A 14,895-nucleotide genomic window follows, 5' to 3' on the forward strand; every position below is an offset into this window, starting at 1 on the left:
GACTGTCTCTCCCCATTTCCAGCTTCGGAAAAAAAAAAATTGAAACAAATCTCAGAAAAAGTCTGGTTGGAACATCAGTAGAGTGTTTGAGATGGGACTACCCTGTGTGTGTGTCCCCAAGGCAGACAGCATAAGAAATATCCCGGCTGTGGGGTACACGCTTCCTCCAGTCAAGCACCGTCTTCCCAGGGTGGGGGGGTATGCTGAGTCTCGCACAAACAGGGTGTTCAGGTGCTTTGATTCTCCAGGCCGTGTGTGTTCCAGGTTGCTGGGCAGCCATGGGGGCGGCAGCCAAGGTAGTGCTGTCTCCAGGATTTGCTCTTCTACCTGCTTCAGAGAAGGCTTTCCCAGGGTTTGGTAATGGTGGCACATAACTTGCTAGGTGGTTCCACAAACATAGAATAGAGGCCAGAATGCCCAGAGATAGGGAGCGAATTGCACTGGGAATCCGTGAGGCAATGACGACTGTGATTAAGCACTGTAGTTAGCTCTGAACTTTCTGGAAGCGGGGACAAGTGGGGAAACAATGGTTTATGAAGCTGTTTTCTGATGGAGTGAACCTTGTCAGTTCTCCAGAAGGGAGGTGAGTGTTTTCTTAGCACTGGATTCTAGATTATTTATCAGGTGCTCCTTCAAGAAGGCCACAGGGACATCAAATGGCTGGGGTTTTCGTCTGTGGAATGTTAGAGTACGGCTCCTCCAGACACTGATGATGGCTCCTGTACAGTGAGTGTCCCGAGGCTGCCATGTACACAGATCAGGTGACTGAGAAGAAAAATAAGTGTTCTTTCACAGCTATGGAAGCTAGAAGTCTGAAACCAAGGTGTCAGCAGGGTTCTCCTCCTTTTGAGGGCTCAAGGAGAAGACCCTTCCTGCGTCTTCCAGCTCCTGGCAGACACAGATGTTCCTTGGCTTGTGTCCACATCACTCCAGCCTCTGTCTCTGTCACCTCATAGCCTTTTCGTTCATGTACCTGTGTCTTCTGTCTCAATGACACTTGTCATTGGATTTAGGGCCCACATGGATAGTCCAAGCTAATCTTATCTAGAGATCCTAATGTAAATTATAACAGTGAAGATCCTTTTCCCAAATAGGGTTACATTCACAAGGTCCGAAAATCAGGAGGTGAACATAGTGTTTATGTGGCAGGGGTCTGGCTACCACTCAACCCACTATATTCATCCAAGAGAATCACCCTGCACAATTCCCTCTCCTACAAGCATCAGAGGGTGGAACACAGAGGTGTGGTCAGTGGGAAATCCTATGTGAAGGGGGTATTATTTGTGGTGAGTTGGAAGTGTCTGTCTCCAGACAGCTGGCATTCTTTCTCTCCTCCCAAACTACCCTTCACCCTGCAGTCAGAGTGCCCTCCCCACCCCGTGCACCTGTCGGATCTGCTTGAATCCGTCCGCCTGCACGTTGGAGAAGATGTTGCACTCGGGCTGGGCAAGGATCTGGAAGGCCACGGCACAGTGGTGGTTCTCCAGGGGTGAGATGTCATTGTAGCGGACGGCCAACTCTGTGCGGGCATTGATCTGGTACCTAGAGTTGGGGGTGAGGGGAAAGGAGCCTGCATTTGGAGGCACCTCTAAGTCAGGGCAACATGCCAAGGAGTATAAACTGTGCCTGTAGGGGCTGAAAGACACTTTCAAAGGGGCTGATGAAGTGAATTGCCTTCAGCACATGCCAGAAATTCCCTTCTCTTGGATCCCCTGACTCTCTGCTGCCCCTTTAGTGAGATAACCCCAAGTTTTTTGTTTTTTGTTTTTGAGAGAGAGAGAGAGAAACACTGATTTGTTGTTCCACTTATTTATGCATTCATTAGTTGTTTCCTGTATGTGCCTTGACCAGGGATCAAACCTATAACCTTGGTGTATTGGGACAATACTCTAACCAACTGAGCTACCTGGGTAGGGATATCCCCAAATTTTTATAGTCTTAACAGGTAGACACCCCCAGAAATCCCAATTTCTCTGTTATGGTACCCCGAAGGTGACCAGGGGCACCATATTTCCATCGTGCAAAAGGCAGACATTTGGAAGAAGCAACCAGTGCTGTGGACCAGGCCCTATGCTGGCCTATCACTGGGAGTGGGCAATGAGGGAGGGAATGCCCATGGAGTTCCACACCTTGGAATCCACTCTGGCCCTGAGAGATGGTGGCAAGGCTCTTGGACACATTTGAGGTTATCATGCATACGATAGAACTCAATATACAAACACAGCAATTTGATAGAAAGGAGTGATGTGTCACTATGACACTGTGGTCTGGACTTTGGTAGTTAGATGGGGAGGAATTCTGCCTTCACCTCGCAGAGCCAGCAGTGGATCAATGTTTTAGCAAACCCTCAGGTCTAGCTGTGGACTCCTCCCACCCCTCGCTCGTCCGCACTCCTCAGCTCAGTCCTCGCCCTCGTCCTCATCCCTGTCCCTGTGGAAACAGGCTGGGAGGCTGCTTTGGGGGGAGTAAGGTCCAGAGAACAGGGTATTCTGTCCATTTGTGGGCATCATGCCCTGCTTCAGGGGAAGGAGGTTCTGGTACTGCCAGAGGTTCTGGTACTGCCCTAGGCTCTAGGTCCATGCAGGAGTGTAGCCTGGACAGCAAAAGGGTGTGGCAACCTTTTAGGCTTTGGTAACCTTGAAAGGTCCTCCTGTCCCAGGGAAGCCCAGGGTCTTGGGAAAAGTGCCAAAGTTGGAGCTGTGTCCTATGGAACTGGCACTGGGGCCTCGGAGGCCTCCACTGACATCTCCAACTTGGGACTGGTCTGAGTATTGAGCTGAACCGAGTACCCTTATAAATTTTATTTTTTTTTATTTATTCATTTTAGAGAGGAGAGGGAGGGAGAGAGAGAGAGAGAGAGAGAGAGAGAGAGAGAGAGAAGGGGGGGAGGAGCTGGAAGCATCAACTCCCATATGTGCCTTGACCAGGCAAGCCCAGGGTTTCGAACCGGTGACCTCAGCATTTCCAGGTCGACGCTTTATCCACTGCGCCACCACAGGTCAGGCCACCGAGTACCCTTTTAAAGGAAAGGCACCCTGCACATACGTGTTGTTGTATCCTGGGTGGTCCAGATCATGGCAGATGGCTGCGGTCATCAGGATTAAGATATCCATTTGGGAAAACTTCTCCTGGATTAGAGAGACGTAGGAGGGGTAGAACGGGGTGGGAAACGAGTGCTATGGGCAGGATGCAGCCCCCCTCTGCTGCTAGCCGGTGGAAGAGGACCTGCCTACTCTCTGGTGTTGGTGGGGAGGAGGACTGACTTGTTCACTGAATTGGAGGAGCCTTGCTTAGGAGGGCACTGACATCGATGGGCCGGGTGGTTTTCCTGAGAGGGTGGAGAAGCCTCTGGGGAGCCCCAAGGCTGTTCCCTTTGAGTGGGGGCCTGGTCCCTGAGCAGAGCGCAGCCCCCCTTGAAAGGGGCTCCCCCTAGAGACCCACCTGGAGCCCGCAGAGACAGATCATGCTGTACATCATCTGAGCCACGCAGAAGCAGTGTCGGAAGTTGTGGAAAGGGTTGTTCCTGTAGTTGTCATGCACGCAGAGCTGCGAGGGGGGGGGGGTGTCCTGATCACCCTGCGCCTGCTGCCCACCCTCCTCCCTAAGGGCCTTTGTAGGCTATTTTTGTCACTCCTTGCCCAATCCTCATCTAAACCTGAGGCCACCAGTTTTCCTATGTTTACAAGGTCAGGACGAGGCAGCCCACAGAGGACAGCTGGGAAATGGATCTCCCCTAAGTTTTCACCCTGGGCTCGAGGACTCGGTGTCACAGAGGGGGTCTGAGGAGCCCCATGGGGCATGAGGCTAAGGGTGAAGGGCCCTGGCTCCCCAGTCACCACGAGACCTCTATCAAGCCTTTCATACTTCGTTCTGGCAATATTTTCTTTATAAAAGGTCTGTGGCTAACACATTCATATATGAACACTCACACACATACATACGCACACTCATAACACAAAGGCACACTCACACATACACGCACATACTCAGACACATTTACACATGCACACTCACACATGCTCTACCCATAGGCACTCATAACACACACATTCTCATACACACACTTCCAGACACACATGCAAACACTTGCACATGTGCACATTCACACATCCACTTTCCCACAAACATGCACTCAGTTAGACATTTTCACACAGTCACACACACTTGTACACACAAATGTACTCCACACGCCCCTGCTTTAGAACACACTGCTGCACTTGTCCGCCCGGTCCTCACTGTTTTCTTGCTCACTGGAGCAGAAGCTCAGGGAAGAGTGTGCAGCGAGGACACAGAGCCTGGCTAAATGTTCTGACAACTCTCATGGGTGCCCCGCCCCGTGCCATCAGGAAGGTGCCCAGATGGTCAATCCCGTGTAACTTGATGAATCTGTGTTCAAGAGGGGCTGGAGGGAGTTGCCACTTACCAGCCACCTCTTGAGTGTAATGGGGTTGATGCTGAAGTCTCTAACCAGGCCGAGGTCATGGTACATGTGCTCTAAGCAGCTCAGCATCTACGGGCACAGGAGGAGCAGAGGACAGTCAACAGCCCGCAGGCCACCTGGCTCCCATCCTCTCGGGAGACGTCTGCAGGGCAAGCAGGAAGTTTCTCCAGTCCTGTCCCAGGGGTGAACCCTCCCTTCTCCAGGTGCCCTGAGAGTGAACCCTGTTGATTACAGGGTTCAGAATACCCCAGAAGGGATGTGGGATTTGAAAGAGAAGTCAGGGTTCATCGGTCAGCAAAATTCTATGCAAGAAGGAACAGCAGTGATTGGATGAGAGGGAGCATGCTACCTGCAAAGGACTGCATCAGAGGTACTTTTATTTATTTCCACACACACGAGACACAATCTCAGTGGGTCACCATCACAGTCTGAGGATCTGGGACACGGCTCCCTCTAACGCAGACCTGAAAGCGGTGCCTCACAGACAGAAGGGCCCTTCACCTGCCTGAGTGGGGTGAGGAGTTGGGGGCTGATACTTACATCCCAACCACGCCTCACTGTTCCCCCCTGGGGCCTGCTGGGACCAAAGTCATTTTTTTCATGTGTTAATTGTAGGGTCTGGAAGGTGAGCCTGTTCTGTAAGTGTTCCCTCCCAAGCCTTACTTCACTGACTGTCTTCTAAAGAAATCCTTATTCAAGTTGAAATAGATTTTGCTTTTAGTCCCAAAGAGGATTTATTGTCACTGTTATATCCTATTTAAATATTGCTCAGAGTTTTGGAGCTAATTAAGCGAGGGAAGACAGATTAAATTATTTTTAATAAGTGAAAGTTTGACAAACTGGGCTTTGCCTTCTGGGAAAGCAAGTCTTGGATGGAGAACCCAGTGAGATAGAGAGCTGCAAACCACAGGCAATTAGGATGTCACCCGGGGAGGTGGGGGGTCAGAACATGACACCAGTGAGTGCGCTTCTGCCCAGGGTCACACACCTGTGCCCTGTCTCCGCCACATCTGTCAGCTGCTACGGTGCCTGCACAGGACTGAGGGCTGTAGAACGATACCCCTCGCCTCCCCACCCCTGCCCGTGTGCTGCTCCAGGCAACCCTGAGGAGCTGGATGAAATGTTTGCCGTGAAATCAGAGTCAAGAGCTGGAGATGACAGGCAGACAAAACTGTCTGGCGTTACTTCTGTGGTGTCTGTGATGGGTCTGGAGCGGGAGTGACATGGTTGCGCATCTGTGACCAAGCTGGTAGCTGGGCCACTGCAGTGGGTTCTGTGGTCAGACAGCTGTACGATGGGGAGTGTAGAGGACTCAGGAGATGACCAGGGGGCCCAGCCTGTAAGCCCAGCACTCAGTAGAGGCAGCCACGCTGCTCTCCCTAGCCCTGGGCAGTTCTGACAGCAGCGTGTGAAGTCATGGACTCCTGGTTTGTGACAGGGGAATGCTGGGCTGGGCCCATGTGATGCTGAGCATGGCGTTGCTTCTCCTTTGAAGGGAGAGTGAACCACTGCTGTTGTGGGCGCTGACATTCTCAGGGAGTGAGCTCCTTTGTGGCTGGCTAGGTGCAGTTTTAGGGTGCCAGGTGGGTTGTTGAAGTTTACAGGTGTGACCCTTCAGGTGTTCATCTTTGCCGCCCACGGTCCAAAATTTATTGTGTCCCCAGATTTGCCAGAGGTGGGGGGTCCTGTCTTTGGGCATCTCTAGTTTGTCACTGCAGGCAGATGTATACTTTCTGGAAGCACTAGAACCCCTCACCAGTCTCCCAGTGCCGTTTAAGTGTGCCGGTGGAAGCCCCAGGTCAAGGCTGAGCCCACCTGCTGGGAGCTGCCTGGCACCTCTCACCCCAGCCCTGATGGCTGCTATACAAACACCCTGTGCTTCAGAGGACAGGGAGATGGCCGTCCCATCATGGATGTGTGAGTCCTTCAACCTCTCAATGTGAGGGTGAGTCCCCTTTCTGGTCACACAGCCCTGTGCGCAGAGGAGAGAGAAACGGCGGCGAGGGCCCTCACCGGTGCTTTGCTACCGGGGCCCAGGCTTCACCCTTGCTTCTGGCGGGCTGCAGCCAAAATGACTTTGGGGACTGTGATTGTCCTAGATGTGTCTAGTAGTGGTGCTTGTGACCTGCTGGAAGCAGGCATCTGCATGTTCTAGGCCAGTGGTCGGAAAACTCATTAGTCAACAGAGACAAATATCACAGTACAATGATTGAAATTTCTTTTGAGAGCCAAATTTTTTAAACTTAAACTATATAGGTAGGTACATTCCTTATCAATGTGCCCATACGTGGTGTTTTGTGGAAGAGCCACACTCAAGGGGCCAAAGAGCCGCATGAAGCTCACGAGCCGCAGTTTGCTGACAAGGGTTCTAGGCTATTTGTTGTGTCCACTTGCCCAAGGACCAGCCAGCCTGGGTCCCCTGTTCAGTGGGAGCCATTGAAACAAGAGATCCTCATATTTCTCCCATCTTCTCAGGTCCTGTGGCCTCTCATACCCAGCCCATTTCTGATGGCATGCTGATAAGGCAGGTGATGCACACACTTAAAATGCCTCCTACTCTTTAATCCACACCTACCATCCTGCACGCTACTTGGTGTTTAGATGTTTTAGAGCACATGTGTCATCTGGCTCAGTGTTTGCTATGGGACAATCCCTTAAACCCAGGTTGGTTTTTCTCAGGGTGGGTAGAATGGCTAGGGCAGCATCTGTGGGTATCTGGCTGGGACGCTGAGGCTTGCTTCCTCTTTGCTGGAAGAGGAGTGAGAGCAGAAATGAATGCGGCCCACTCAGGAGAGGCTTGGGCGCATAGTCCCCTTTCCCTGTGATCTGCAGGGCTGTGGCCACTGCTGCTCTGGTCCAGTGGGCAGTTTGCTGGGGGCAGCCCTTTTGCATGTCTTTGTTGAGAGAAAGCTGGAAAGAGTCCATAGGTTTTGGTGGCCAGATGTCCATAATGAGGGACTGTTTGTGTTTTTGAGGTTAGGAAAGGGTATGATTGACAGGATTAGGTAACTAGACCAAACAAGGAAAATCTCCATTTTTGGTGTTTTTTCAACAAAAGGAAAATTTACAGATATACCTTGCTTCAAGAAGTGCCTCTCCTTCCCAGTTCCTGCACTCATGCATGTCTGGGCGCCACAGCTGCCTGCGTCAACACCTCCCCCGCACACTCCTCCCACGGAAGCCCGTTCTTGGGGAGGTATTTCCCCACGGCGTGGGAGCTCTGTGGGCAGCAGCCGGCCAGCCGACAGGGTGTTTGTGGGGTCAGAAGATAGCCTCTGGGGACTGACAACGATGCCACAAAAATGCTAATACCATGGGGGGGTTAGCACCTGCAGTCAGTACCCTGGGGTTTTAGGCCTCTTCACTTGACCGCCTGCCCCTCTGTCTGACTCCCCTTTCCTGAGTTCTGTCTCCAGGACCCCATGAGCCTACCAAGCATCAGTTTAACTAAAACCTGGCGAATCAAGTTAAAAACACTGAAAAGAAGAGAGAGGAGAATGGCAAAGGGGAGGCAAGGGGGAGGAGTGACAGTGATGTTCCCATCCAGCCCTGGAAGGCTCTCTCACTCACCTCGTTGGGCTCCCAAAGCCAGACGTCGAAGGTCGGCTTGCGCAGGGCATCTATGGTCTCTGGGGAAAGCAGGTACTGGGAAGGGCAGGAGAGAGCATCAGCCTGGGCTGAGACAAAGGCCGGCCACCTCTGGTGGACAGTGGATAATTTGCCCTGTGCCCCTCTCAAGGACATCTGCATATAGACTTAAAGGCTATATTGTACAAGAATTCTGGGACAGGCAAACTCGAGGGACAGGAATCCTATCAGTGGCTTCCGAGGCAGGGCCAGAACGCCAGGCACAACCACACGAGCAGGAAAGACTGTCTACGGTGACCACCCCTTGACTGTAATGGACGATACGTGATGACACAAGTTTGTCAAAATTCACAATACTCTGCACCTACAGAAGATAAACTCACTGCACTGAAGCTACAGCTCAATAACGCTAACTTGAAAAATACAATAAAGTGAAATCAAGGGAAAAACAAATTATTTGGCATAAGTTCAAATACTGGCAAAGAAGCTATTTAAAGTTTCTTTTCTGGGGAAGCCTGTCCCTAGTTTAGCTGTGGGCTAAAGCAGGTTCTATGCGACACCAGAATTGGGGTTCAATCGTCACAGGAAACAGAAACTGTGATTTTAGATATAAGACAGTCATGGTGTTTTGGGATTAGATAGTGTGGTCTCCCAGGTTTGGGGGATTTTCTATCTATCTATCTATCTATCTATCTATCTATCTATCTATCTATCTATCTATCTATCATTAAGGAACTGCAATAGAGCACTTTATTTTTGACCCAGGATGGGCCACATGACTCCCTGGGGCTGGCACATGAGATATTTGGGTCACATTTTCCTATGGGAAAGACACTAATGTCCATCTGAAAAACCACAGATGACCTATAGTAACTCGGCCCCTACAAGCAAGTAGGAGCCAGAATATTAGCTCAAGAAGGTGCTGACAATCAGCAGGGCCCGAGGCCTGTTCACTCAGCGTACGGCAATGCTGGGGTGGGGGAAATATCCTGAGACCCCTCTCCTGTCCTTGTTTGCAGAACTATCTCCCTTATTCCCAGGGCATTGCTACTTTAACAAGGGCCCGGGGTCTCTTTTAACGAAGAAATCTTTTGTGACAGAAAAGCAAAACTTCTCAAAATAACAATGTATTTATTGTTCAGGGACAGGAGATCCAATAAGGCAGATGTTTAAACATTTACTTAAAAATTTAGCTTTACCTCCTGGAACAGTAAGCCATGGTCTGGGGCCACTTTTGCTAAGCAAATGTCACTGAGAAAAATAACTCTGCCTAAGAATAATAGGTGTGTTCTGCAGCTCAGGGCTGGGGCAGTGGCTGTTTTTGTAAATATGCAGACATCAGAGGCACAGTCAGGAAGCCAGGGTGGCTGAGGGTGGGGGGCCCTGTGCCTTGGGGCTGAGGACACAGAGCGTGTTTCTTCTTACCTTGGGATAAGCAGGGACATCTCGCTGAGGTGTCAACTTCTTGTTGTTATCCAAAAAACTATACTTACAGGGACAGCTGGTCCTACAGGGGAAACGCGAAGATTAGTTTCAGCACAGTCGCTTTAGTCATGCTGTTCACATGAGCAATGGACAGCGAGGACTTCTTCAGAGCAAAAACAACCCCCCCCCCAAACCAAAAGCAAGCCCCACAACCCCCTGTGGTCTTATTTGTTGTGGGAGAATAAGTCATCACTATAGTGACGTCTCATTGCTGACCCCGTGGGACCATGCTGGACCCTCACAGGTAATGTTGGGCTTTTGGAAACATGCCATCTTCAATCCTGATAAGCTTCTAAAATTTTTTTTAGAGGATGAAAGCAAAACACAAAAAATTCAAATAAACAGAAGTAGATAAAGTAAAAAAAGTAAAAATCTAAGTGCCCACTTCACCAACTTCTTTCCTCTTCTATCTCATATCCTGGAAATCCCTCCTGTTGTCTGGGGGCATCCTTCCGGAATACCCAGACATGGATACACACAGACATCCCCTTGTGTTTTTTAAACAAAGAATTGTACAAATTTACTCTTTGTCAACTAGTTTTTTGCTCACTGAACACACGGCAAATTGATTGGGTGTCGCCTCACAGAGCTCAACTTCATTAAAAGCAAACCCTTCTCTGGTGCCTCCAGGTGTGGCCATACTTACTACATGTTATCAATCCAGCCCCCGTGACGAATTTCCAGGACGTCTCCAATATTTCCCATTATATACATGTTGACAGATGCCTCTGCTATCTGGCTCTATTTCCTTCATTACTCAATGTCAAGGCATCCCACATAAGAATAGAACAAAAGGAGCCAGGTGTATTTTGGGCAGAAGGTCACCCTCTGATATTGGGAAGAGTGTGCTGGCCTGTGGGGTCACACCAGGGGCTGGATGTGGAGGTGAGCCCAGAAGATCTGGCTGCTCTGTGCCCCCTACAGGAACCCTAACTTTTTTGGATGTGAACATGTTCTCCATCTTCTTGCTGATGGGGAGCATGGGGGAGGGTTCACACCCCCTGGTTTGAGATTCCCAGGCTGGTGGGCAGAGGGCAGCACATCAATGTAAAATAGCAGCAGCTTGTGCAGTTTGTAAATAAAGTTCCACCTTCTGGGAGAGCCATTTAATGCTGTACAGTAAGAGCAATGAAGACATTCACATCCTTTAAGCTGTAGTTTACTCTGGGGAATCTCTCTTCAGAGAAGAATAAGACGAAAGCAAACATCTCTGTGCACAAAGGTTTTCATCACCATGTTATCTGTTGTTACAAAAACACTGAACCAAAGGAGAAGCTACCTAAATGGCCCCAAATGGAAACTAACTTAAACCATTATGATACAACAACAAGATGGGTTGTTGTGTGATCTTTAAGACAATTAAGAAAATGACGTCAAGTGAGGGAATTTGGGGTGAAAAGGGAAAAAGAAACACTGTATATAGTATGTACTGGATGGGCATGCCGAAATATTCACCAAGGTACGAGGAGGCTAGAACACAGTGGTGAGTGAGTGGACAGTAAGTCTGCACTGTACTTCTGGAAGAGTGCATGAGCTGGATGTGGGTTAAAATTTGACCTATTTATTGCTCACAATGTTGTAAGTGAAAAAAGATTGTGACATTATATTCTTGTTTTTCAAAACTAGATGTCTATACATATACACAAAAAAATCTGAGAAATCAGTGTCTGGATTTCAATTGGGGACATTGTGGCTGCTGCCATTTTGGTGACATCCCCCCCAATCAGTATAGTCTGATGGTTTTACAAGGAGGCTATGCTGCTTGTAAACTCAGAATATAAATCTATTTTCTTTTTAAAAAAAAGAGCCTTAGGTATTATTTTTTTGGCATGATGCTATTCCTCCCCTCACAAAAGCTGTCAGGGTTGCTGTGACAGCTTCCTGTGTAGAGGGGATTTAATAAAAGAGTAATAAAATGAACCAATAAAAGGTACTAATCAAATGATTTCCATTGTCACTCTATAAAGGAGGAATACCATTTACACATTTTTGAGTGGTGATGAACTTGGTCTGTGCAGTTAAGAAACCAGATAGCATCACTGTTCTGTTCTGTTTGTTTTGCTTTTAACAACTCTTTTGTATAAATATCCACACATGTGCACCTAGGTAAGTCGTGTGCATTTCCCAGGAGGGCTGTGGATGCTTCACCAAGCAAGGTGCCTGAACTGCTGGAATCCAGTTGCTTCTTCGAAAATCTCAGCATAGGAAGTGTCTTCTGGGTGCCAGGCAACTTGTGCCATGGCCTCCTCACCTTGCCAGGAGGCCCTGCCTGCTCCCTCTGCACCCTGTTGCCTTGGGAACCAGCATCCTCCAGTTGACAGAGCAGCTGGCATGGTGCCTTTTCTTTTCATCCTATTTGGGGCATATTTTTACTTTCATTTTCTGGGCTTTCAGCCTCCTCTCTCCCGGGGATCAGTCCATTAGTCAAGGCCATTTGTTAGGGATGAAGTGGAGATTATAGACCTCCAGAGCCTGCAGATGCCTCCATGTTCCTGCCAGGGGTCAACCATCAAACTCCACTCTGTGTCCTAAATTCAAGCAGACAATTGGACCTCTTTCCTTGTGGGGGAAAAAAACAAGGGAACCCCCCAGGTGTGTGTCTCCAGGGAGTGCAGCCTGTTCTGGGGGTGTCTGTGAGCTTGCCCACCACCTGACTGCTATCTGCTACCCCCCGAGAGGAAAAGCAGGTCTGGTGCATACAGCTCCTGGCCCTGAGGCCCTGGCAGAGGTGCTGTGTGTGGGTAGGTGGGTGTAGGTCAGCACTTCAAGCTCATTAGGCACTGGTACATGGGTACAGGGTGGGGCTCTAATGGTTGGGTGCCATGTTCTCTCTGCCCTCCTAGTGAGGCAGGGCTGGGTTGACATCGCGGGAAAGAGCTTCTCAGAGGTTCCATTTCTCCCCAGTGCTGTAGGGGAAGTCACATTTAACAAACCTGGTCCAAGGGATGCTGAAATGCTACACGGAACCCCTGCATGATTAAAATGGAGCCCTGCCATCAACAAAGACAGAAGAGAGAGTGCAAACTCCATGTTGTTTTGCTTCTAAGTTTGTTTCCCTGTGAAGAAAAGGAAAGGGCTGTTTTCTGGCATGGTAGAGGCTGCGGGGCTCCTGGCCCAGGGCCTGGAGTGGGTACTGCTGCTGTGGACTCGACCTGAGCCCAGGACACTGGATCTCTTTGTTCTAAACATGTCAGTGATGTTTGAGATCACCTCCCCCCCACCGCCCCCATTCTGTTCTAGACCGAGAGGTCACATTTATCCATCTCTGTGTCTCACTTATGTGGGATGCTGTGAAAACTGTCTGCTCAGAATGTCGCCTTTGGAAAAGGTTAGAATACTGGAGGCCTTCTCTTTAGATTACGGAGCTGTGAGCTCTGGAATGTGGCTCTTGGGAGGGGGAAGCACAGAAGACCCCCCAGGAGCAGCATACCCTCCCTGATCCCACCCTGCTTCTACAGAGGGGAGGGTGCCTGGGACATGGCAAGGGCAAGACCAACAAGGCTGGGGCTCAGGACTCGCTCTGGCTGCTTAGAGCTGGTGACATTTAGTCATTTGAGATGGGATGAGGCTGCAGAACATCTAGTGCTCTGTGGGCTCTGTGGACAAAGCCTGTCTGTGGGGGAGGTGATGCTTACGGAGGTAGGAAGAATCACAAGGGGACACCATTACAGCTCAAGAGACATACCCTCTGGACAGGAGGTTTGTTAGCCCATTGTACAGACAAGGGGCTGAAGCCAGGAGGCCGTGCTCAGGGAGCCTTTAGTGTCAGGCTGATGGCCAGAACTCAAGTTTTAATCCTCTTTTTTCCAGTGCTGCCAGACAAAACTGGAAAAGCCACCTGTGTTGGACACACATTCCCTTTTGAGGCAACCTACCCTACCTGGTCCTGGGCAGAGGACAGCTGTGCCAGGTGGCTCCTCCTAATGGGCAGCAGAGAGTCACTGCCTTTTTGCCACAGTAGATGCGGCACTTGGCCATGGCAGCTAGTCTGAGTCCCACCAGAGAGGGGTTGGGGCTAAGCATGGCCGACAGGGTCTGGCTAATTGGGCAATAGGACTGACCACAGTATGGAGGTCTGGCATGTGGCAATTGGGGCACATGGGCAGCCAGAAGGCTAAGCTGAGCCATGTGAGTCCTGAGCCAAGGGTGACATGTCAGGTCTGAGTGTCCTTCCAGCTGCCAAGCCGGGTTCCAGCCCCAGGGGCTCAGCTTGAGGTTCCCTGAGCAACTCCAGGGCTCTCACTAGGTCATATGAAGTTCTGTTTCCCATCTCCTAAAGAAACTTCCACTGCGGGATGGTTAGGATGAATTATTCATGCACAGTTTTCTGTAGTCACAGATTCCTCTGCCTCGACTTCCTTCAAACCAAATGAAATGAGGCAGCCTGAAATTCAAATTAGCTGCCAAGTGCGTGTGATATAAATGTGACTTGGTCCCTGTAGGACACATACCAAGAGGGCTCTGAGCCATCAGGCTACTCCTGAGCCCAGACTGAGGCTGGCCAGCCTTGCCAGACTATGATGGGACCAAGCTGCGGCTATCCGGTATTCCTTCACTTCTGGTCCCTGGAAACCCTTCAACACACTCACACTCCCTCACTAAGCAGGCTGCACTCAATGTTTTAAAACCAGGGAGAGGCCCTGACCAGGTGGTTTGGTGGATAGAGAATTATCCTGGTACACGTAAGTTGCGGTTTCAAGCCCCAGTCAGGGCATATGCGAGAAGCAACCAATGAGTGCACAACTAAATGGAACTAAGTGGAACAATGAGTTGATGTTTCGCTCTCTCTTTCCATCCTTTCAAGCTCCTCTATCTCCCTTCCTTTCACTCTCTCAAATCAATGGAATTTTTTTTTAAAAGAAAGAACAATGAGCATCTTTAAATAAAATAAAATAAAACCAGGGAAAGCTCTCCAAACTGTTAGGCGATTCTTTGTAAGACAGCTGGGTGCATTTGCAGGGCTGTTCTTGGGTTAATTAGTTTCCATTAAATCCTGTAGAGGCCCTGTATAACCTCAGCAGTACCTGGCGGCAGTGGCGTGGTGTTCTGGGGGTGATGGGCCACGTTATAACCTTGCGGTCTGCTGGCTGGGAACTGGGTGTGAGGGGAATCCTGCAGGACAGGCTGGTCCTGGAGAGCACAGCCCTCAGCACTCACTGTTGAGCATCTCTGGTGTGCATCTGGGGTGACTCTGGTTCTGGTAGAGGGTTCTACTGTACAAAACAACCCACTTTCGAGGGTGGTGTAATGAAGACTTGGGTCTTTTTCTAATGAATTTTGGCTCCCTAGGGACACGTGTGGGTGGACCCCTGGTTTTGCAGGACAAGTGACTTCTGTGTCCAGAACAGTTAGTGACCTTTCTTGCCTGGCTGGCTGCTCTG

At 49.9% G+C, this 14,895-nt stretch overlaps 1 protein-coding gene across 9 annotated transcripts in view; it reads right to left on the bottom strand.

Annotated features, from left to right (window-relative positions):
- PDE9A (phosphodiesterase 9A) overlaps positions 1–14,895 on the bottom strand; it is a 103,784-nt gene that overhangs the window by 11,835 nt on the left and 77,054 nt on the right. For all 9 annotated transcript variants that reach the window (XM_066259295.1, XM_066259294.1, XM_066259293.1 and 6 more), the window contains 6 exons: positions 9,455–9,536; positions 8,012–8,086; positions 4,424–4,510; positions 3,442–3,546; positions 3,046–3,128; positions 1,386–1,542 (listed from right to left, as the gene is read on the bottom strand). In XM_066259295.1, the coding sequence (XP_066115392.1) occupies positions 1,386–1,542; positions 3,046–3,128; positions 3,442–3,546; positions 4,424–4,510; positions 8,012–8,086; positions 9,455–9,536 (589 nt within the window). The remainder of the gene's footprint in view (positions 1–1,385; positions 1,543–3,045; positions 3,129–3,441; positions 3,547–4,423; positions 4,511–8,011; positions 8,087–9,454; positions 9,537–14,895) is intronic.

This window comes from Saccopteryx bilineata, chromosome 2, assembly GCF_036850765.1.
Source record: "Saccopteryx bilineata isolate mSacBil1 chromosome 2, mSacBil1_pri_phased_curated, whole genome shotgun sequence".
NCBI classification, from domain to species: Eukaryota; Metazoa; Chordata; class Mammalia; order Chiroptera; family Emballonuridae; genus Saccopteryx; species Saccopteryx bilineata.